The sequence below is a fragment of the Rhopalosiphum padi genome, chromosome 1 (assembly GCF_020882245.1).
Source record: "Rhopalosiphum padi isolate XX-2018 chromosome 1, ASM2088224v1, whole genome shotgun sequence".
In the NCBI taxonomy this organism is placed as follows: Eukaryota; Metazoa; Arthropoda; class Insecta; order Hemiptera; family Aphididae; genus Rhopalosiphum; species Rhopalosiphum padi.
In genome coordinates this window covers 28814686-28837912 of record NC_083597.1, presented here as the reverse complement: position 1 = coordinate 28837912, position 23227 = coordinate 28814686, and the positions used below count along the sequence as shown (strand labels likewise).

The following is a 23227-nucleotide window of genomic DNA, read 5'->3' as shown; positions in this document are numbered from 1 at the left end:
TATATACATTATTTTAAATGTCTATTATCAATATACTATAAATACATGTTATAGCGCTTTCTTTTTTCCCTTTTTATCTATGTTAAGAATAAATAGATAATTAATTAGAATTTATTTAGTCAATATTTTTATTTTACATTAAATTGTTATTTTTGGTGTATCTTTAATTTATTGTACACATTTTCGATAGTCATATAATATATTATACTACCGTAGTATTACTACGTGAACTAGGATATTTAGTTGAATTTTAAGTAACTATACTGTCTATAATAATTAATAATAAGTATGAAACATCAAATCTTGTCTTCTCCACAAGTTAAAGCTTTTAAAAACATACCATTTCACTTATATTATAAATTTAAATATATACATTATAGTTTATTTTTGGTATAATAATAAATGAATGTCTATCTATCAATGTATAAATATATAATATGTAGGTATATAACATTTCATATCGTATACATATAGGCATAATATTATACAATCCTTTCGAAGCGCACGGTGTCTGGTAAACGGCAATAAAATTATACGTTTCACCGAGTGTAACTATATGTAGTCAGTATGTGACGCCTTTTATGATGATGCGATATTGCGATCTCATCGTCGTATCTCACTTCATTACTTATATCATATATAGCTGGCGTACGTGCCAAGGATTAATCGTTATTGTTCAATTTGTTTATTACGATTACATTGAATTGCGCGCCGCCTTTGACTATTAGAACACGCGCCACGCCGCCACGTCAATATAAATATTAAATAATATTTATTGCATATTTACATATATAAATGCATACATGCATAGTGTATATATTATGTATGTATATAGGTTCCACCAAGATTTATAAAATTGAATACTAAATAGTATATAATATTATGTATATTGATATGGGGACCCCGGGTTCTTCAAGTTCTCGATTCCGCCATCATTATAGTGACGATACGACATTTTATCCAGTTTGCCGCATTATTATGTTAGATTGTTATAAGTACCTAACTTATACCTATATACCTACATATTTTCTATCTGTGTAAATCGCACAATTCGCACACTTATTCTTCAAATTCCGATCAAGATGGACGATTCATCATGCTAGACGCTATACTTATGATATATAACTGGACACTGGTACTTATATGTTTAATATTTAAGTCCAAAGATATATATATATAAGCTCATCATCGGGTATTCGAATCTTAACACAATTATTATATTAATGCAGACTATAATCGTGTGCTCACAAAATTGCCCACAGACAACCAGAAATGTCTGTCCGTTTATGTATTATAATATATTAATATGTGCTTGTGTCCATCATAAAATAGTTACTCCCACTGACGAGTCTCGACGTTAAACCGTTTCACCACACAGAAAGCATTGCATTATGAGGTATCGCCGCCCTCTTTTCAGCACGCTAGCACGACGATGCCGTTTCTCGAGAAACGAGAAACCTCCGCAGCATCTGAACACAGGTAATGTATATTATATTAATATAATATATTGTATGTGGTTATTAATTATTTCATTCATATTATTTTATCATGAATTAAACTTGAGTGCCGTGTGTCACACTATTGTGTTCGAGTGTGCTATTTGTATACACAAGCGGCTAGCGGCATTATATATATATATATAGGTAAACATAAAATAATAAAGCGTATACCGTATATACTGCAGTACAGGAATATACAATATGCAATAAACATATTACATTATATTCGTCTATATTTAAACGCAACAAAGTAAAAAAAATTGAAGAGTACGTATTCGAATTACAAATGAACACCTATATATAATATAATACGATAATACGTAATACCTATAGGGCATAGGTAGTATACTGCAGTATAGCGCTATTCATATTTTAAAACTTTATTATATAGATTTGGGATGTGTTATAGTGTGCTGTTGTGGTCTGCGGAATATATATTATTAATTATTATATTATGTGACATAAGTATAGGTACCTACACTATAGGTAATAGGTGTACCTATATATATATATATATATATATATATATATACAGGGTGTTTAATAAACACTGTTTATTAAGTTTAGAAACTGTCATTAGAGTCATTAGACTAATATTGGGACTGATAAACAAAAATGTAATTTAATAAATGAGGTTATTAAATATTTTACATAATAAATGTATAGCAGTGTTTTTGCTCCATATAGATAATAAAATATGCATACGATAGTATTAAGAATTTCCAAACTTATTGAATACTTGATATAAATATACAATGCGAAAGGTTTTGGGAAAACTTTTTATTTGATAATTTGAAGTCAATACAACATTTTTTAATTAAATATTCCGAAGCCGTATTTTTCTGAGTCTTATTTCAATGTAAACAAATTGTATTTTAAATGAATAATTAATTAGTTATAACTTATAACTTATAAGCAGGTACCAATTCAAAGTTTTAACTAGCGAAATATATAGTGTGAACCGAAAATTTGCGGATTGGCCGTATATTGCCACATCATTATGTACTCATAAAGATAAAAAACAGTAAAAATAAAATGTTATGTCACGAATTATAATTATTTAATAGAAAATTAGAATTTTTCGAGAAAATGATTGTTTACTTTTAAAAGAGTCACCCAGTACACATAACACATAATATATATTATACTAGGTATATATACTCATCACTGGCACACAAAAACGGATTAGGCGAGGTTATTATTTACACAACGTTTAAATAAACGTTTTTTTTTTTTTTATAACAATAGTATAATATATAGATATTATGACATTATGCAAAGTATTATTTGATGTTATTCGAGGTACTTTTTAGTTTATATTTCTATAGTGTTTCTATATGTGTACCAAGTTTTGTATTTTTTTTTTTTTGCAAAAAATAAAAAATTTTACAATCGACAACCTTCATGCTATAAACTTCAAACTCAAAAGCTCAACCACCGTAATTAAATAATTATGTAAGAGAAATCGATTATACTGAAAATTAAGAAGTTCCGTGATTAATCCATATATCTATTTATATTATATAGATAGATAGTTGTATAGGAAATATTATAGATATTACTGATTATATTAATAGTTATAATATATAAATTATAAGTTAAAATAATGCGTGTGACGTACGTGAGTGACGACTGTGACTGTTTTTTTTTTATAAAAGCTTTCAAAAAATATTTAAATATTTTTAACGAAACAAAATTCGGATTAAGTTTTGTGGGTCGTGATGGCCTTGGAAAAGAAATCCTATTGTAGTATTATTTATTAGTAGGAATTCTGTAAAATATTTCATTACCGTATTGCTTAAAATAATATAAATTAGCCATTAACATTTAGCTTGGTATACCAAGGTATAGTTAGGTACTACTTAGATTCATGAATATTGAACAATATTATGTTTTTGTATACTTTTAATCAGCGATTAATCATGACACGTTGTTTCAAGCATATTTTTCTCATTTTAAATCATACTAAGCAAATTATAAAGTCCGTTCTAAATAAATGTCTAATATTTTTAGTGTCCTTGGAGTTCTGGCTTATGGCGTCTTTAATTTTCGAACCAAAAATGGGCATAATAAGTTACAATCAATAAATTATATAATATGTTTGTGTGTATATATACATATATACATATATAGCACTAAATTATATATTTCACTTTTATCTTTGACTTTATAGAATTGTCAAATGCTGAAAATATCTAGTTTGTAAAATAAAACAATATTTATCTATCTAGTAGATAAATTTAGAAAAAATTTCATTTTTATGTGTATAATTTTATGTATTTGATTATAGAACAAATATACTCTTAAATGATAAGTTTTAAATTTAAGTATATAAATTATAAGTAGTTTATTTTTCACAGGTCATACAACTAATGTGTAAATATATTCACACGTCACGGTCACACCATACAAACTATAATAGGATTTAATTGAATTGAAAATATTGATATAGATTACAATTTAGTGTTTACAGTAGTAATTTTATACCCTGCTGATGCAACTTTTAAAGGCTATATTTTAAGTTGGTGGCTAGACGTTAATACGTTATAGCCTATATATATATATATACAATTATAGGTGTTCATATTAACTGTATAATATATATTATATTATTATAATAGGTTTATGGTGTTATAGAATACTCAATACACATTTAATTCATACGGCCTACTAAACTATAAAAATATATCTAAATAGATTGACAGTCATTAACACAAGTCTCAAGTTACTATAGGGTTATAGCATTTATGGTTTTTTATTTAACTTAAATTCATCATGAATCAAAATTTTTGAAAAATTATTTTTTATAATTCTATTGTTTACATTTTTTATTTTTTAGAAAATTATTCTTTAAAATTTAAATGATCGGAGTCGTATAACAAAGGACGAGTAGGTCAACAAAATTTAGAAATTTTAAAAATATTCTACTATGCTAGAAACTTCTCGGATGTATTTAATATCTATAGTCTTTCAGGATATAAAAAAATATTTTGTAAAACCGTTCACTTTTAAATTAATCATCCGTTAAGTACACATCAAAATATTGTGAAGTGTGGCAAAATGAAAGGTGGAAATCGAACCGGGACAAGCGTATTTTTAAATCATTTTTGAAAATGCCAAATAGTCAATACTTTACAATAGACTCATGCCCAGGATTAAAATGTAGGATAAGCCACATAATAAGACTGCAGCCAAGTTATAAATGCAACTTTTAAACAAATTTGTTTTTAGATTCTAAGCGGAGCGATTAATATTTTGATTTTACAACGATGTGTTATTCTTAAACTTTTTTTGTATCTGTCAATCAGTCAATCTATCATCACCATTGGAGTAGTGAAAATGTTTCAATTTCAAATTTTTAGAGTGGATTTCTAATGTTTCTGATGATACTTTTTTTAAAACTAAAACAGCTAGGGGTCATACATATCAGAAACCGGAATAAAACAAAAATTACATAAAAACGAGACTATTGTTTAAAAACAGTTTTTGAAAAAATCAATTAAAAAATAAATAGCCGTAGAAACATAATATTTTTACTAAACAGTTATGGTATATAATATATTATATATTATTTTCTAGTCATGATCTAATTTTCAAACTTTCAGCACTTTTCATATTATTAATAGATATTTTTTAGTTTTTTTTTTTTACCCTTTAAGTTATTTTTCAATACATGTACCTATGTAATGTATGGTAAATTGTATGTTTGTAATTTGTATTATATATATATAATATAACATCATCGAATTACGTTAATACTAACGTAAAATTATCAAGTAATAACGAGTTTTAACCTAATCCATAAGTTTCTTACATACTCAGAGTCCACCGCGAACATTGATTGTCTTAGCACATGCATGCTGCATAGCTACGTCTCCAGCTTATGGGTTATGACAGAATCCGGGCGGACCCAAGAAATATAATATTTGCTTTTGTGTCAATTGTGAATTGAGGATGAAAAATTCTATAGACTAGGTAATAAATTTGATACTTTGGTACAATTATATACCAAAAACCAGTTTGTCCATTGTCTTTAATATCTTTGGATGAGACGTGTCACACGACGTTTCCAAATCATTGAGGGAAATCACATTCTTGTTGTCAAACACAAGTTTCCATGTTCCATGAAAGTCACTGTTCATGGTTATAAAAGGTGTTCTTCTAAGTTCTAATTTTGTAATATTATAGGTAACTTATTAGTAATTAGTAACAGATGGAGGTAGGTAACTATAATAAGTCTATAAATCATCCAATATGCCACGGAAGCATATCGCGTAAAAATAAATAATTCTTTGTTTTTTATTATGTTTTCAATTAGGTACCTACATATAATAAAATACAATTAATTTAGTATGAGTATGTTTACATTAAATACTAAATGTTATATTACATGAACACGTTGATCATGATTCATGATCAATATTCAATGGCTATAGGGTATTGCTAATTAATATAATTAAATGTATAAATGATGAATCATATATCTGTTAAACTGTATCATAATATTATCGTTTATGACATTACCCAAAAGAGTTTGCAAATTAATGTAGTAATGTTATATTATCCGATTATGACTTATGATTAACATTAGCTAAGATTTTAATATTATTAATGTGTTGTGTGTAACATTTGGCTAATGTTACATGAACCGATTAACTTCGACTTTTATCCAAATGTTATCCCGTAACACGTAACATAATATAGGTAGGTATCTACCTACATTATATATATACCTACTTATTATATAATAATGTATATTGTATAGGTACCTACATACAAGTATTATCGTCAAATTTCATATACATTACGGCTTAAAACCATATAATTATTAATTACTACACCACTATTACACTCAATATATGCATTATTTAATAAATCTTATTAATTCTTGTGTGGAAAATATAAATATGATTTACAGTTTAATGATTGTCTGATTATGGTACCTAGTATAAGAAATAAAACAACTGTATATTAAGCATAATATAAATAAAACTTAAAATTTAGATACATTTAGGTATTAAACTATTAAGATGATGTATTATGTATACATAGGTACTACTTTTTTTTTTAGTACCTATCTAACTATTTTTTTTTTGTGAAGCTGAGAAATGAAATTTTAATATTAAATAATAGATTGGAAACTAAACTAATAACATTATTATATAACATAGGTAGGTAGTGTATTCAACAAAGTTATATAGGTAAGTCGATCATTTTAAAACTATAAATTAATATAAAATATTGGCTGTGTTAATAGTGTTATATAGTAAAATTACTTTGTTTTTAGTAAAATTATCAACAAAGTAAAAACGAGCTAACTTGAAGCTATATAATATAATATTATAACTTAGAAGTAAAGTAATGTATAAAGAACAAATAGATAGAACAATAAGTTTTTAAATGAACACATTTACAAACAAAATTACTATATTGGACTAATTATTTAAGATGTTGAAGTGTTACGTTATGTAAATTGTAAAACATTATAGAATAACAAATAATGATAAGTTTTTAATAATGCAATTTATTTTATCAATGCTGTGAATTAATTTAGAAGTAAATACTAATACAATAGATTATCACATAATAAAAACCAATAATTATTTTTTAATATAACACATTCTATGACCTACATTTTAAGATTTATTTTTGAATCATTGTCCATTGATGGTTAGTTTTCATATGATAGTTCAATGAAATAAAATACTTGATTTTATGGCAAGTAGTCGTTTTATGCAATTATCTATACAATATACAAACAACTTTTTTTTGTGGACTAATAAGGTTAACAATCTAGTGTATAATTATTTAATTCAGTGTTTTAGTAAAACACATAGGTAATATAATAGTTAGTTTATTTTGTTATTTTCTATATACTTTAAAGTAAATTTTGTTGAAAAAAAAACAGCTTGTTAACTATATAAAGTTACAAATATAAAATAATTTAGTGTGCAAGTTAATAACAAAATATTGAATATTTTGAAGTTTTTAAAATTTATTTTTTACATGATAAAAAGAATAAATATTTTTGTTTTATATATGCCTACTATTGTTCTGTAAATTGCACTCGAAATAGTTAATCAAATAAAAAAAATACTGCAGTTATTTATTCAAAAATGAAATCTATACACGGTTATTATTATAATATTATCAATTATATCATAAAAATATAACATATTAATATAAATTATTATATGTACCATTATTTTGCATTTCATACTAGATATAAGTATATTACATATTTTGTTATTAGGTATACACATTCCGTATTTATTACTGTATTTTATCTTAGCGATAGGCGGAGCTTGATAAATTTAGTTGAGGGGCTCAAACCCCAGATTACTTAATGCAAATAATTATTAATAACTTCCTATTTAGTTAGAAACAATCTTGTTTATGTATTGTAAAAACCAAAAAAATAAATTTTAAAAATATAGATCAGCCAGCGTTTAGCGTGTGATGGTAGCTAATTATATTTCAATATAAATTTGAACAAATTAACTAAAATGTATTAATGTATTGCAATATTACTACAAATATAAAAATAAACAGTAACATAAAAAAACTGATGTAGAAAAAATAACTTGTTTTATTAAATAATATTATAAATTGTAGGTTAAAAAAAAATTAGTGTTATTGTTATGTCCTTTAAATAGTATATTCGTGAATAATGATACAAAATTAGGGATAACATTTGGAGGGGGGGGGGGGGCTCATCGAAAACGTAATCTTATCCTTCCAAGCCCCCACTCTAGCTCCGCCTATATCTTAGGCCCCGGCCCCCGGGCAATAGGTATCCAAGATATTATAATAATCTTATAGATTTTTGCCATTCGATTAGTTATACAATTATATTATCAATACATCATTATAATAAAAGGACGTTATATGTACCACTAATTTTTGCGGCAAAACATGTCCACAAATAACGAACGAAACAACGTTAAAAAGTGGTATACAACCATGCTTACACTAACATAGTAGTATTTCTCATGTTAACTTAAAAATAACAAAAAAAAAAAAAAAAAGAAAAAGATAAATGTCGATAACAGATAACTTAATCAACATATTTACCTATACTTATTAATTTTTGAAAATCATGACAAAATATTTGCACATTTTGTGTCATTTGAGACACAGTTTGCTTATCCAGTGCATACTTGTTGAGAAACACTGTTGTATAGTAAAAATATTTAAAACATTTTGTAGACAACAATATATTATAGGAGATAATCTCTCATGGTTCATCGGGGTTTATTGGAATCTTATGATTATTAAAAAAGTTACAGTTATTTAAGAAATGTAAAAAAAATGTTTTTGTACTTTTTATGACGATGAGTTGTATAATTTAGTAGAATACAAAACCCTACTTTACGTTTACGACTTAAATGTTGAGTGTTTGCAGATCGCGAAAACCCTTAATAGCACATTTAATTTAGACGTTGCATACGGATAAACAAAAACAAAACAAAAAAAAAATTACTAAAAACATATAAGAAATGTATTAATTAGATATAACCAATTAAATAATAGTAAAACATATTATATATATATATATGATAATAATTTTGAAAATGTTTCATTAAATACAAATTAAAAAAAAATTATTTTATTATTTTAAAAAGAAAAATTAATTTATTCAAATATAAAAGATCTCTTTCTTATATTTTGACTTATTTGCTTTATGCAATTAGGAATATTATATTATTTGCTTTTGGCCAAACTTCAACATAAAATGTGTTTAATCGAACTACCATCTTTTGTTTTTTTCCAATTAAACTCTCCTATTTCAGCCAATGTAATCCTTGTTCTGCCCGTATCAACTTCTTGATACATTTTTGTTGGCAATTTGATTTTCATAATCCACATTGAAACTTTATTAGAAGTGTCAGTATAACAATAATCATGTTCAATCGTACAATTTCTGCGTGTAATTTAAATCTTTAATTAATATTGTAGTAAAGTGCATTGACAATTCTTTGAATAGTATCCCATCGAATTATATTTTAGCGTAGTGCAATTTTAGAATTTTCTTTAGTTGGTTTAAGAAATTATTTATTAAACACTCATATACAAATACAACTCGAAACAAACAGGATTATAATTGGTAGATTTATTATATAGTGCATAGTTATTAGCGTGCGTCTAACTATAAAACTCGTATCATGTGCCAATTGTAATTTACTATCAACAAATGTTTTGTAAACCCAATTTATTTTATAAATAAAACAACAAATAAAGTGGAAAATATTGTTTTATTAATACTGTAACTATTTTTCCTAATATCCTTGCATATGTTTCGTTTTGGGTATCATTTCTTTTTAAGTTGGACATAAGGTAATATTTTTTTGTGAATTTCTGAGATAAAATTAAAATTATATTTTTACTGTTTTAATTTGTATAAAAATTAAAACGTCTACAATTAAAAATGAGAATATGGGTTTTACTTTTTTTAAATTTATAGTTTTGAAAGAATGATGAAAATGTATATTCTAATTATATGAAAATGTTCCGTGTTTCTAATGCAGAGAGGAGAAAGCAATATTAAATATAATAGGTATATAGGCAGGTACCCTAATTATTTATCAAAGCAATGAGAAAATAAACTAAGAATATTTTATTCAATTCGACAGTTTTAATAAATATTTAATGATATACTGTTGTACAACTATACAGTACATTGGATATATATATATATATACCTATGCCCTATAGTCGAATCACAGAATGAAATCCGTGGTTGTACTTCTATAGTATAGTTGGGGTAATAGAATATTTTTCTTTATATAAATATATATATTTTGTTATTAAAATATCATCAATAATATGTTGTAATACCATGGGATATGAGTCATGACCATGAAATCACTCAATAACAGGTTATGACCTATTGAAATATTATAGTAGATTGGTAGAAAAGTATGAACACGTAATCTATAGGAACGTATTGGTTATCGTGAGATGAAGCAGGGGATAAAAACGATAAACACAGCTCTTCACAACCTAAATACTATATACGTATCATGACCAATCATGTATAGATTATCCATTATGTTTTAATAAAATGTATACTTACATATTACGGATTCTTGAAATTATCAATTAATAACCAAGTAATATTCGTTTTTTAGACATTGCAATAAAATATAATTAGCACCTTTGGATTGAATTTAGGATTATTTTCATTTGTCTAAAAATGTAGATAAACTATAAATATATTTATTAAATATAAAATAAATGAAATAATTATATAATTATTATTTGTAGACATAAATATTAATAATTGGTACAAAATGAGAAAAAAAAATGTTATTCTGAAGATTCTTCTTTGTTGTCATTAGAATTTAAACTACTTTCCGAGTAGTTCTAGCTTGAAATTTGTAATTTTTGCAAATATAAAATAAATGAAATTATTAATTACACAATTATTATTAATATACATTAATATTAATACTCGGAATATAAAATAATAAAAATAAAAAATGTTATTCTGAAAACTTCGTCGTTATCAGAATCTTAACTATTCTTTGAACTTGAAATTTATAATTTTTGAAAATATAAAATTAATTATATAATGATTATTTATAGACATTAATATTAATACGTGGCTCAAAATGATAAAAATAAAATATTATTCTGCAGATTCTTCCTCGTCGTCATCAGAATCTAAACTACTCTCCGATGAAATTTGTAATTTTTGTAATTTAGATACAATATTATTACTTTTTTCTGCACGTTCTAAACTGGCCACGTCTTCTTCTACGCTCATTGCAGCAACTTCCAATACTTCTAAATCAAATCCAACTTGCTTTTTGACGATTTTATTTTTATCAAAGAGTTTGACGATGGTTTCAAAATGTGTACTCTTCAATTGTTGAATCCAAATACAATAGTCTTTAATATACAGTTGGTTCAATACATATCTGGGTTCGCTCGAGTTAAATAACTCGTGAATATCCAACAAACATGTGAGTAAACAAACACATCCATTTTCAAATACCTTACGAACATCAGAGAGCACTAAAATGCTTAAATCCCATCGTCTGTATAGAGGATAACACACACCTCGTCTGATGCACGCTATAACGGTTTCATTAAACGTTTCAAAAATACGAAACCATGAAAGAGTAGACGAGAGTTTGTTGATTAACCATGGTGATTCAGTATTTTCTTCACCCAAATTTGTTCGAATACAAAAACAATAGGCATAAACGATATCTACCAATGACAGTAAGGTAGATTTTATATCATCTTTACTCAACAAGTATTCTTTATTACCAAATGATTTTAAAATATTTTTTTGAGAATCATTTAATGTAAATGACGTTGTGTTATACCAAAATGGTTTAAAGTTTAATATATCTTTGAAACCATCTGGTTCCGTCATCAAATCCGCCAAGTAATGATCCTCACAAAAATCTAAAAATTCTGTCCCACCTTGTGACGACTTTCTTTGTTCAAAATTCATACTGTCAAGACCACTAATCTCAATAATTTCAAAAAATTCACGATTAAAATGATTAAATCCATCTTGAGTTTGGTTGCCAAATCCATATTTTACACAAATATTATTTTTGTCTAATATAGGTTCTTGTAAAAAGTTACAATCTATATCTTCATTGCCATCGTTATTGTCGTCGTCATCATCATCTTTATTGTCATCTTGAACAGTATCCTTAAGAACTTCAATTGACGGCTTGATTGTTTCAGGAGTTTTTTTTGGCGCTAGAAATTTGTTAATAAGATTTAAATCTGGGAAGTGCTCTCCTGGATTTACTTTATTTAATTGAAAAGTAAAAATAGATGTATCCCAGTCATAAAATCCAGATGAAGAATCAGTTTCTGCTACTTCACCGGGTAGATGAAGACGTAAATAATATGGAGAGGAATAAAATGTAACTTGAGTACCATCAACATCCATTTCTGTATCGTTGATATTAGCAAATCTAGCTTTAATCTTTAGGATTAAGTATTCATTGGTTTGATCCAATTCAAAATTTGGAGTCAACATTGTAAAAGCTGAAAAAACAAGTTATTTTTATTTAAAAAATTATAGTAAAAATAATAAAAATAACATGCATAATGAGATAAAACTATAAAAATGTTAGCAGCTAATACAGGATACTTTGCCTGGGAAAATATTTAAGTCCAAATTAGTAATTACTATCCTAAGAGATCCAAATTAATACTATATTCAAGTTATCCACGTCCAGTTCTATCCTACAGATGTGACACATGGTTGGTTAAAAAAGGTGACATAGAAATACTAATGACTTTTGAAAGAAAAATACTGTGCTTATCTTGGAGAATAGTGTATACAGTGTTAGAACCAATAATGCAATTTACCAAATGTACCGAACACTCAATATAAGAGCCAAATGTTTGGAATGGATTGGACTGTCTGGAAGTCCCGAAGTTCAATGGAATATTAAAAAAAGTAATGTCAGAAACAATAAATGGAAAAAAATCTAGAGGAGTACTTAGAGTTGGATGGATACAATCAAATCAGACCTATGGGGGATATCAGACTAGGATCAAGACTACACAAGAGAGTGAAGACGGTAGTAGGAAATAGTTGAAGCAGCTAAGACCCTAAATGTGCTATAAAAGCTAAAAGAAGAAGATAAATTATAAATTATAATAAAAGAACTATAGAAACTATTTAATATTTAATTTATTTTCAGAAATTTTATGGATCATAATATTAATAAAATTAATTATTAATTACACATATTTATAAATAAAATAAAATATTATACACAAATAATTAACTCTTGTAAAAATAACATTTTAGTTGGAAATTGTTTGTTACTTATAAAAAATCATTATTAGTTTATAACAAACTGTTACAAACATTAGTGCAATTAGGAGCATACTACTTGTGTTAAAACAATAATAATATGAGAATGAATTTTTTTTTACATATTTGATTTTAAGTTAAATTATATTATTATTGTTTCTAACAGTTTCATAAAAAATAATTATTATAAGATAATATTGTAATATTTACATTGTAATGTCAAATTAATATTTAAGATATATATTCATATAGATATCATTATATATATTGTATCCAAGAGAAATTTAAATAATAATAATAAAACCGTACTTATATTGACTAGAATTATATATATACTCGTAAATATATTATACAAATTTAAAAACACTATATAATCCAAGCTATAAAAATTATTTTCATAGTTCATTGATTTATCATATCTATCAATTTAGTGACACATCTAAATGAAGGAGACATTTTATTGTATTGTTCTTAAATTAATTTAAAAATAGGTATAAGATGAGGTTTAGTGTTATGGTAAAGAACTAAACAAATAAGTAGCAAAAAAATCTTCATTTTTTATAGTCATTTATTAGGTATTTAGGTACAATAAAAGGTTACCATGACAACAACTATAGCCAAAACATAAATTTTTTAATTTACCTTTTGTGATACTAAATTAGAATAATTAGATAATTCGAATTTATAATATTTAAGATTTGTTATCATCTTCAAACTTCAACAACAGGTAAGTAATACCTATTTATTATTTTTAGGGATACTAGATAAATTGTTAGAAACTGTTGACTGTTTTACAATTGTATTGTAAAAGTAGTAATTTGGTTAATTTTATTCCAGACAAATAAATTTAAATGTATAAATACCATATAATTCATAATTCATATGTATTTTAGATATTTATAAAAATAATAAACATAATTTAAGAATTAAATAAATTTGTTTTTTATCTCATGAGATTTTATTGAGTAGCTGAACATTTAAAGTAACCATAGGCGTGACTAGACTTCATCCGCAGTGGCTGCCTAGCTAATGACCGGCGCCACCTTAATGATTCAAAAAATGCTCTATTCCTCCCTTAAATTTCTATGGGGTTTTTTTCTGAATAAAAGTTGTAAACCATTAAATTTAAAACTCGGTTGACTGGCACCTTTCAAAAATTGCAGGGGTAGCAAATTATGTCAAAAATGATATATCTATCTCATTATTGACAACATTTTCTTCTTCTAATAGTATATAATATTACAATACATATTTATAAATGTAGAAATGATATTTTATATCAATTCAATTTTAATTTGTAAGGAAAACGTTGTAGCCAACTTGTGCACAGGGATATGGTACTACACAGTAGGTATACTTTTGGTATATTAGATGGGGAGGAGGAAATTACAGATGAGCAAAAATTGGGCTAATACATTCATATTTTAAATGTGATACACGTATTTTCATCAGTTATAAGTATAATTAAGATTTATCTACTATTGAAAATTAAAATTAAATAAAAATTAAAAAATCAATTGTATTAAAATATGTGAATTATGTTTAATGGAAAAAAATAAAGAAAACAAAGTCAAATTTGTATAAGTTATTTAATACAACTCTATAACTACAAGCTGTACTTATTATATATTAAGAATTATACCAATAAATATAGATTCAATGCAATAAGCCAATAACACTATATAGTTTGTACTTAAAAGGATGCCATACCTGCATGTGTTGTCTCGTGTCCTACTAATGTAAAATACATCATAACAAAATTTCGTTCAGCAGAATACATTTTGTGATGTTAGCTTTAATATTAGAGTAGATTTACCTATTATTACATTTAAAAGTAAGAATATTATCTAGACAATGACATACAATTTTATTGATATTATCATTTTAAAGTGAATTATAAACACAAGTTGTAATATTTTACATAACTATAACTCACTTTAAAATAATAATATCATTAAAAGCATATATCATTGTCTAGATAATATTCTTACCTTTAAATTTGATAATAGGTAAATTTACTCTAATATTAAAGCTAACATCACAAAATGTATTTTGCTGAACGAAAATTTGTTATGATGCAGTTTGTAAGACAGAGACAACACATGCGGGAATGGCGTCCTCTTAATAATTGTATTTACCTATTGTAAAATTTATTACAATATATCTTAAAGCAGTGGTGTGGCCGGGAATTTTTAATGGGGGAATTTGTGTTATACATTTTTGAGTAATAATACATTTAAATTAATTGTGGTGATTCAAACACAAAAATTGCCAAAAAAAAAAAGTCCATCAATCCAATCACCACCCCCACCATATGCACGCCTCTAACTGCAAGTATAAATATAAAGGTTATACTATATGACTACTAAAAATAACCTAAAAAGCAAATTACTAATGAACACTTTAAAACCTATAAACCAATGAGATTAAACTATTTTTTATTTTTTAAAAACTACATAGTTCAAGTATAACTTTTATTAAGTTAGTCGGTGTGTAATGTGTACTGTGTAGGTATAATGTATTCTAAATATCTAATTTATTAAAATACTTACAACTGTTATGATTTGATTGAATGAAATGTATAATCAATTAATAAAATGCAGTTTGGTGCAATTACGGATTACAGAATAATAATTAATATGTATATTATATTGTGCTGTAACCACGAATTTCACTGGAACAACAAACTACAAATACAAAATAGTAAAATACATAATAGATAATATTTTTATTGTTTTATTCATCGGCGTGTTTTTGTTCAATCTTTGATCACATGTTTTGTTATCATTATGTTTAGTTTGACTGAAATTTCCAAAGCGAATACGAATCATGATTCTGTCACAGAATTTCTGTGATTAAATAAATTATAAAAAACAATAATTAATTGTTATTGGTAAATTAAATTAAAATAAAACCAAATTGTAGACAACAATACTGTCAACACTTATAAATTGTGAAATTATTAATTTTTGAATAATCAACATAATTTCCTTTTCGTAGGTAGTTGTAATTATTTTGTGTTCTCACTAGGAAATTAATTTCCAAAGACTTTCTAACCATTTTTGTAGGCGTGTTGATGTTTTTTTTTTTATCAATAGAACAAAATATTCTCAGCTAAGCAAAATTTGTATTTAGATCTCAATTATTTCTATTACAAAATACAAATTTAGTTCCGATTTAAAATTTCATCCAGAAAGTTATCTTTTCTGAAGATTTGTTATTACAAAGTATTCAAACCAGTCAATTCGTCTCGATGATTCCACGAATGCAGGTCATGAAAGGGTTATTTAATGTAAGTGGCTAATTTTTTTCTTGGACACCCAAAAACAACCTGCTCAAGAAGCACTTTTTGACTACATATTTGTTTCGTTTTTTTGTGTATTTTTCACATTAATTCAATGTGTTGAACTAAAATAATACACCTATCATAATTTTTTGATTTCTTTTTGTTATTGTTACTACTGAATACTGATTTCTTGTATACAATAACTTATTGACTTGACCCAATTTGAATTTGAATTTGTAAACCTAATCTGTCATTTATATATACGATGTATAACTCATCTATGATTTTATTTGAAGTATAACACTTTGATAATACAGTTAATTAAAATAATTGAGTAAATTATAGCCATACATTCTAATAATTACCTACCTAGTCTATTGTTTTGAACAGCTAAGTAAATATGTTTTTATTAATTCATTTATAGTTTAGAATATGTTTTTAACTGATTAAGTATTAACTTTTAGTCATTTTTATTGAACATTTTATTGATGTAAAAGTTTAATAGAGTTTAATTTATGGTAAAATAGATAACAAATAAACAGTGCAAAAGCTTTCTTCAACTAACATTTTGTTATTTTAGCTATTTTCTCAAATTAACTTTTATATTTCAGAGAAAATAACTATGTGATGAACTTATGTTTCACATTGTTACCTTGTGTCTGGTCATATGATGGGATGACGAAAAGGATTTGGCCAGACGACAGAATGGGTGCCGGGGTTTCTTCCAATGAATATCCAAATGTAGACGTTCAAAATTATCCAGGAGTTATTATTAAGTAAGTATATTTTATTTATTTTCATAATATATTTGTTTTTAGTACTCACATTAATTCTTTATGTATTTATATCTATATAGGGAAAGACGTAAGATGCGTATGTCTGGTTTTGCTACTTTGCGAAAAAAGCTTATTAAGCGTCGTCGATATTCCAAGGTGTGTAATCATGGTCGTGTCATAAGAGAATTGATATCTGATTGGTCACCAGCTGAAGTTACTGCCTTACTTGAAGAATATGAAGCATTAGCTGCCCTTAAAGATTTGTCTGTACAAGCAGAACTAGCGAGGCCTCCAGCTGCTACATTTAAACAAGATTTATCTACTCTATATGACCATAAGTATTGTACAGACGTCGATCTCATTTTCCGTGGTGTTTGTTTCCCAGTACACAGAGCAATACTGTCAGCTAGATGTCCATATTTTCGTGAATTGCTTTTGGGGTGTCCTGGTTATGGGGCACGTATTTGTTTAGATTTGAGAACACCTGGTGTAGATATAGAAATGTTTTCAGCATTATTACGGTTTTTATATACTGGCGATATAGCTCCAAGAGATGGAGATATTGATTTAGCATTATTAAGAAGACTTGGTGATGAACTTGGTACACCAAATGTGTTAGAAAATGATTTAAGATACCTGTTGGAAACTGGTGACTATGCAGATGCTGCACTTGTATTTATCCCAGAAGGATATTCAGATCGAAGACCAGAATCTACTGGATCTGAATATGGTTTTCAACCCAAACTGGAATTGCCTTGCCATAAATCTATTCTTAGTGCTAGGTCACCATTTTTTAGGAATCTTATTCAACGAAGGACTAAATCTGGTGAAGAACATACTGAAAGAGCTTTACACATTCCTACAAGGTTTTAACAATGATATTTTATATTTATTAACAATTAGTTGCTTATTATATATTGTTTATTTTTAAAAATATTTCAGGATAGTGCTAGATGAATCAGTTATTCCAAAACGATATGCAAGAGTACTATTACATGCAATTTATTTAGATACAGTTGATTTGTCTCTGATACTGAGAGGTTCAGGATGTGGTTCGTCTGCTGGCAGTTTAAGTGAAGTAAATATAATGCAGTAACATACTATTATACACCTACGAATACTTATGGCAATTTATTGTTTTAGGTTGAAGCTCTAACTAATACGGGACGTGTTAGACCAAGTCCTCTGGACGAAGCTATGGAATTGTATCAGATTGGTCGTTTTCTAGAATTAGAAATAGTATCTCAAGGTTGTGAGGATCTTATCCTAGAATGGCTTACTCTAGAGTCACTTCCAGGAGTACTTAGGTAATTTTACTTAAATATTATGATGCTGATTTTATATATTATTTAACAATATTAAAAATGATAAATAGATGGGGAAGTTTGCCACATGGGTCAGCATGGGTTCATCGCCAAGCTAAGCATTTTTTACGTGAAGAATTTTCTCAAGTGGCTAATAGTCCGGTTTTGTACCAATTAGACAAACCTCATCTAATAGACTGTTTAAAAAGTAACTTCTTACAAACAAGTGAACTTGAAGTTTTACAAGCTGTTCTCAAATGGGGTGAACATGAATTGATTAGACGTATGGAAGATAGAGGTATTATATTTCAATTTTAAACTTTATAATTGATTTATAATTTTTTTAATTGATTTTAGAACCAAATTTAGTTAGTCAAACTACACATTCTGTTAGCCGAAAAGGTGTAAAGAAACGAGATTTAAGTGATGTAGAACTTCGTGAAATATTATCTGAACTCTTACCTTTGGTGCGTATGGATCATGTTATCCCCACAGAACACGAGACTTTGACCCAAGCCATAAGAAGAGGTTTAGTGAGTTCACCTCCAAGCCATATGATTGGTAATGATTCACCAATATTATCTCATCATATGTCCAGAATCAATGCTTGGATTAGACATCCATCTGGGCTTTATGTGAGACCTAGATTATTTATTCCATACTATGATGAAATTAAAGTAAGTTATTAAGATAAGTAAGGTTTGTTTTGCTAATTTACAATTATATGTATTGTTTATTATTAATATTAAAGACAACAATATTGAAAGTAATTTTTATCAGTAACATACTGAATATTTTTCATACCATAATAATAAATAATAAAGAATAGTATTTCAAATTTCAATTGGATTAAACTTAAGATTAAGTCTAAGAATTAAAGATATTTTCATTTTTTTACATGGATTTATTTCTGTTTTTGTAATTTTATAATTATAAGCTATTATTATTATTATTATTATTATTAGTTTCTGAAATGATAGGTGATTATAGTCTATTTATTATGTTGAGAATTTGCAACTTTATAAAATGTAAATTAATTCATAAGCTTTTTGTGACAAGTAAAATAATTTTATATTTATATTAATATATTACACTCAATTTGTGTTTGGTTTAGTCATTATTTGAAGATCAAATGTTAAGAGAGGATGAAGAGCTTGTACGACGAACAAGATATATGCCTGATGGTATACCTGACACTTTATACATGATTGAAGAAAAACCAACTCCATTATCATATGGCCTTTCATCTCTTGATGTTTTAACAGCTTCAATACCAAGTATAATAATAATATATTATTTTCACCCACCAAGTTGTTTCTAAAATTATGGATTTGTATATAGCACCAGATGTTTCAACCATGAATGCTATGGTTAAACGTGACCAGAAACTAAGATCTGCCCCTGGTTGTCAACGAGCAATATCACTGCCTTTATCTAGTCGACAGGAAATCAATCATCAAATAAGATTAAGAGTTGTTCGAGAGTTCAATTTACCAGACCCTGTTGCTTATCTTTTAGAAGTATTATCAATATTTTAATCTAATTATTAAAAAGAACATTTTTTAATGAATATTTAATAATTAGAAAGCTGCCAGTTCTGTATGCTACTGTGGTGGAGGTCCTGATGAGAAACCAAAAGAAAGTACAAGATCTCGAAGTAGTCGCACAAGAAAAGAAAAACGAAAAGGTTTAGGAACTAGCACTTTACCGTCTGTGTACGCACAGCAGAAATTGAGAAAACAACATAGACCATATGTTGTAAACGATATGGCCTCATCTTTACGATACACTAATAATATCAGAGTAAGTAAATTTCATTTATAAATTCTTTTTTTATCACTTATTTTTGGTAATCAATTTAATAGTATGATGACGATGAAGATTTTGATGGCCGAGGAGAGCAAATAATTATGCCTGACGTTGCAGCCGTATCACTTTCTTTGGACCAGTTAAACATATGTCCAATTCTTGGCCCTGAAGTTGAGTTGAGATTAGACTTGGGCGATAGTTCGCCCAATCAATCGCCATATAAAACACCTCCTCCTCCTAAACATTTTATTTAGATTATTCTAAATGTAATTTCATCTGTAAGATTAATAGTTTATAGAATTCATTTTTACTGTGAGCTAATAATAAGGGAGGGGGAAGCAAACTATTTCAAACCAATTGTATTATAGTATTAGTTTTACAGAGAAATTCAGAAATTTGCTGTTAAAATTATCTTTGATTGTAAATAGTATGAGCTATTTTATAATCAATAATTTGATAATATCTCATTAAGTTTCATATGTATACATTTTATTAGCTGCTGATTCTTAAATTTTATCAAGCTCAAATATATCTTAATAGTATTCTTCTTAAACATGAGCAGCATAGATATTGATTGAGTGCTATTGCTATTATTACCATTTTTCATTAATAATGTTTTAATTATTATGTTATGTGTTTAAAAATCAGTTGACTGAAAAACTTAAGTTTCTATCTATTTCTTTAATTTCTTCTCATTCGTTTTAATTCTTTAGACTATAAAGCTTTTATTGTGTTCATATGTTGCATATATGTTTCTTCTGCTTTTCTACTGAATTGTATTTCTATGTTTTTCTTCATTTAAGTGCATAGATTTATTATATTTTATTTTGTACCCATTGTTAGTGGTACAAATTCTTCTTTACTGTCGTTAATTAATATCTTATTGTTTTTTTTCATGTTATATATTTTTGTTAGTTGCTTATGCAAGTCAAATGATCTTTGTCCATTTTTAGTATTCTTTATCTCTTTCAATTATGACACATATTTTAGTGTATTGTAAATATATTACTATATGTATTAAAATATGAATGCGACGCTTGTTCCGTCCGCGATTATATTCTTGCCAGCTGCCTAGTACACAAATCGTTTTAAAATCAATTTTATTTTCTTAGTTTTCGCACACTCTAAAGAAAGAGTATTTGATTAAAAGTTGTTGGGAATGTTGCAATAATACTGGCATTGATATATATATTTAAATTTATTAACTAATAGCTAAATTATTTATTAACAATTATTTGTATCCATTTTTTTCTTTTTCTATATTGTACCTGATTGAAAATTCTGAAATTTAAATATTTTTGTATATATACAGTTTTAAAATAACATCCTAATAAGTGTCAATAACATAATATGCATTGTATGCACCAAAATCAATGTATTTTTTTCTTTTTTTTTTTGAAATTGTAATTAAGGTGGTATTAATTTGGAAAATCATTCCTAAAATTAAAGTTACAGCGGTATGTAAAGGAATCCGAATTAAAAAAAAAAAAAAAAAAAAAAAAATAAATTGATTTAAAACCAAACTTGTGTTTTGTGACCAAAAGGGGGACGTTCATCCAAAACAATAACTGTATATATATTACATATTACATATTTCTTATTAATTTCTATTTCTAATAATAGTCATTTTATTAACCAAAGGTATACCTTTACCAATTTTTTGTTCTAAAAATATGAACACATACAAACATGAATCCATCTTATTTTTTCAATTATCCTAGAAAATAATGTGTAATACACTTGCGCTCAAAACAAACTGACCGTTACATGTAAAGTAAATAACAAAAAAAAAAAAATTAATTGATTTTATCTAATTGTTTTAATGCTTAGGGACCAAACAACCCGTCTTATCAAAAAATAAATAAAAAATATTACAAGATATTTAACAAAATTAAGTTAAGAATATTAAATTAGCTATACAATATTATTATATGTGTACTTATTAATTTTCTGTGTATACCTTAGATATTATTTGATTTTCCTTGCCCGTCTGTGATTCTAGTCTTGTCTGTTTTCTATGAAAACTGGCTTTACATTATATTATTATTAGCTTACGATATCTATTGTTAATTTATTCCTTTACACGGTGTTACCATAGTTGTACAACTATGGGTTTGTTATATATATATTATATAAAAATGTATATATTTCAAATTATGGTAGCATTTAATTTTTATCATTTTCATTATTGTACGGTGTATATGGAAGAAAACTTTATATTGTTAATAGAACCATTTTGTTTTTTTTTTTTTATCATTATTATTGTACTTAATTTAACTTATTTGAATATGGTATACATTTTCTTTTAATAATAGTTCTAAAATATAAATGGATGATGATAAAAAATTCTTTAGGACTAGGTTAAGTTAAAATTGTGTATTATATACCAATCGAAACAACAATATCATTATCGTGTACTGTACAAATCTGTTCTGTCGATATTTTGATGTTAGCTACAATAAATTTGTTTTTGTGATTAAAATACATATACATAAAATTGAGTTTAAAATGCTGTTGGTCCTTTATCACATTTTGTAATTCAGTACTAATGAATACAAGAAATTTATATCCTTATGAACATTTTATCTAATTTGTAACATACAGGAAATATTAGAAAATACATTTGTAGCTATATTAGCTCTCTCAACTTCCTTGATAAGATGATCCAAATAAGTCATTGATTTTGAAAATTAAAAATATATTTCTTATTTTAATTTGAACTTGAAAATAATAATACCAACTAGATTGTGAAA

General features: G+C 26.2%; 2 protein-coding genes across 2 annotated transcripts; one reads left to right on the top strand and one right to left on the bottom strand.

Annotated features, from left to right (window-relative positions):
- Positions 1 to 10696: 10696 nt before the first annotated feature.
- LOC132917351 (protein SHQ1 homolog) lies at positions 10697 to 16049 on the bottom strand. The gene is made up of 2 exons (XM_060978057.1): positions 15852 to 16049; positions 10697 to 12518 (listed from the first exon to the last, which is right to left on the bottom strand). Exon 2 carries the CDS (start codon positions 12508 to 12510, stop codon positions 11131 to 11133), a length of 1380 nt encoding a protein of 459 aa, XP_060834040.1. The 5' UTR covers positions 12511 to 12518; positions 15852 to 16049; the 3' UTR covers positions 10697 to 11130.
- Positions 16050 to 16391: 342 nt separating this feature from the next.
- Positions 16392 to 22983, top strand: LOC132922623 (BTB/POZ domain-containing protein 7). The gene is made up of 11 exons (XM_060986269.1): positions 16392 to 16591; positions 17197 to 17361; positions 17442 to 18227; positions 18304 to 18439; positions 18505 to 18668; positions 18737 to 18963; positions 19023 to 19342; positions 19780 to 19942; positions 20007 to 20185; positions 20250 to 20468; positions 20531 to 22983. The coding sequence occupies exons 2-11, from the start codon at positions 17213 to 17215 to the stop codon at positions 20726 to 20728; spliced, it is 2541 nt and encodes an 846-aa protein (XP_060842252.1). The 5' UTR covers positions 16392 to 16591; positions 17197 to 17212; the 3' UTR covers positions 20729 to 22983.
- The last annotated feature ends 244 nt before the right edge of the window (positions 22984 to 23227 follow it).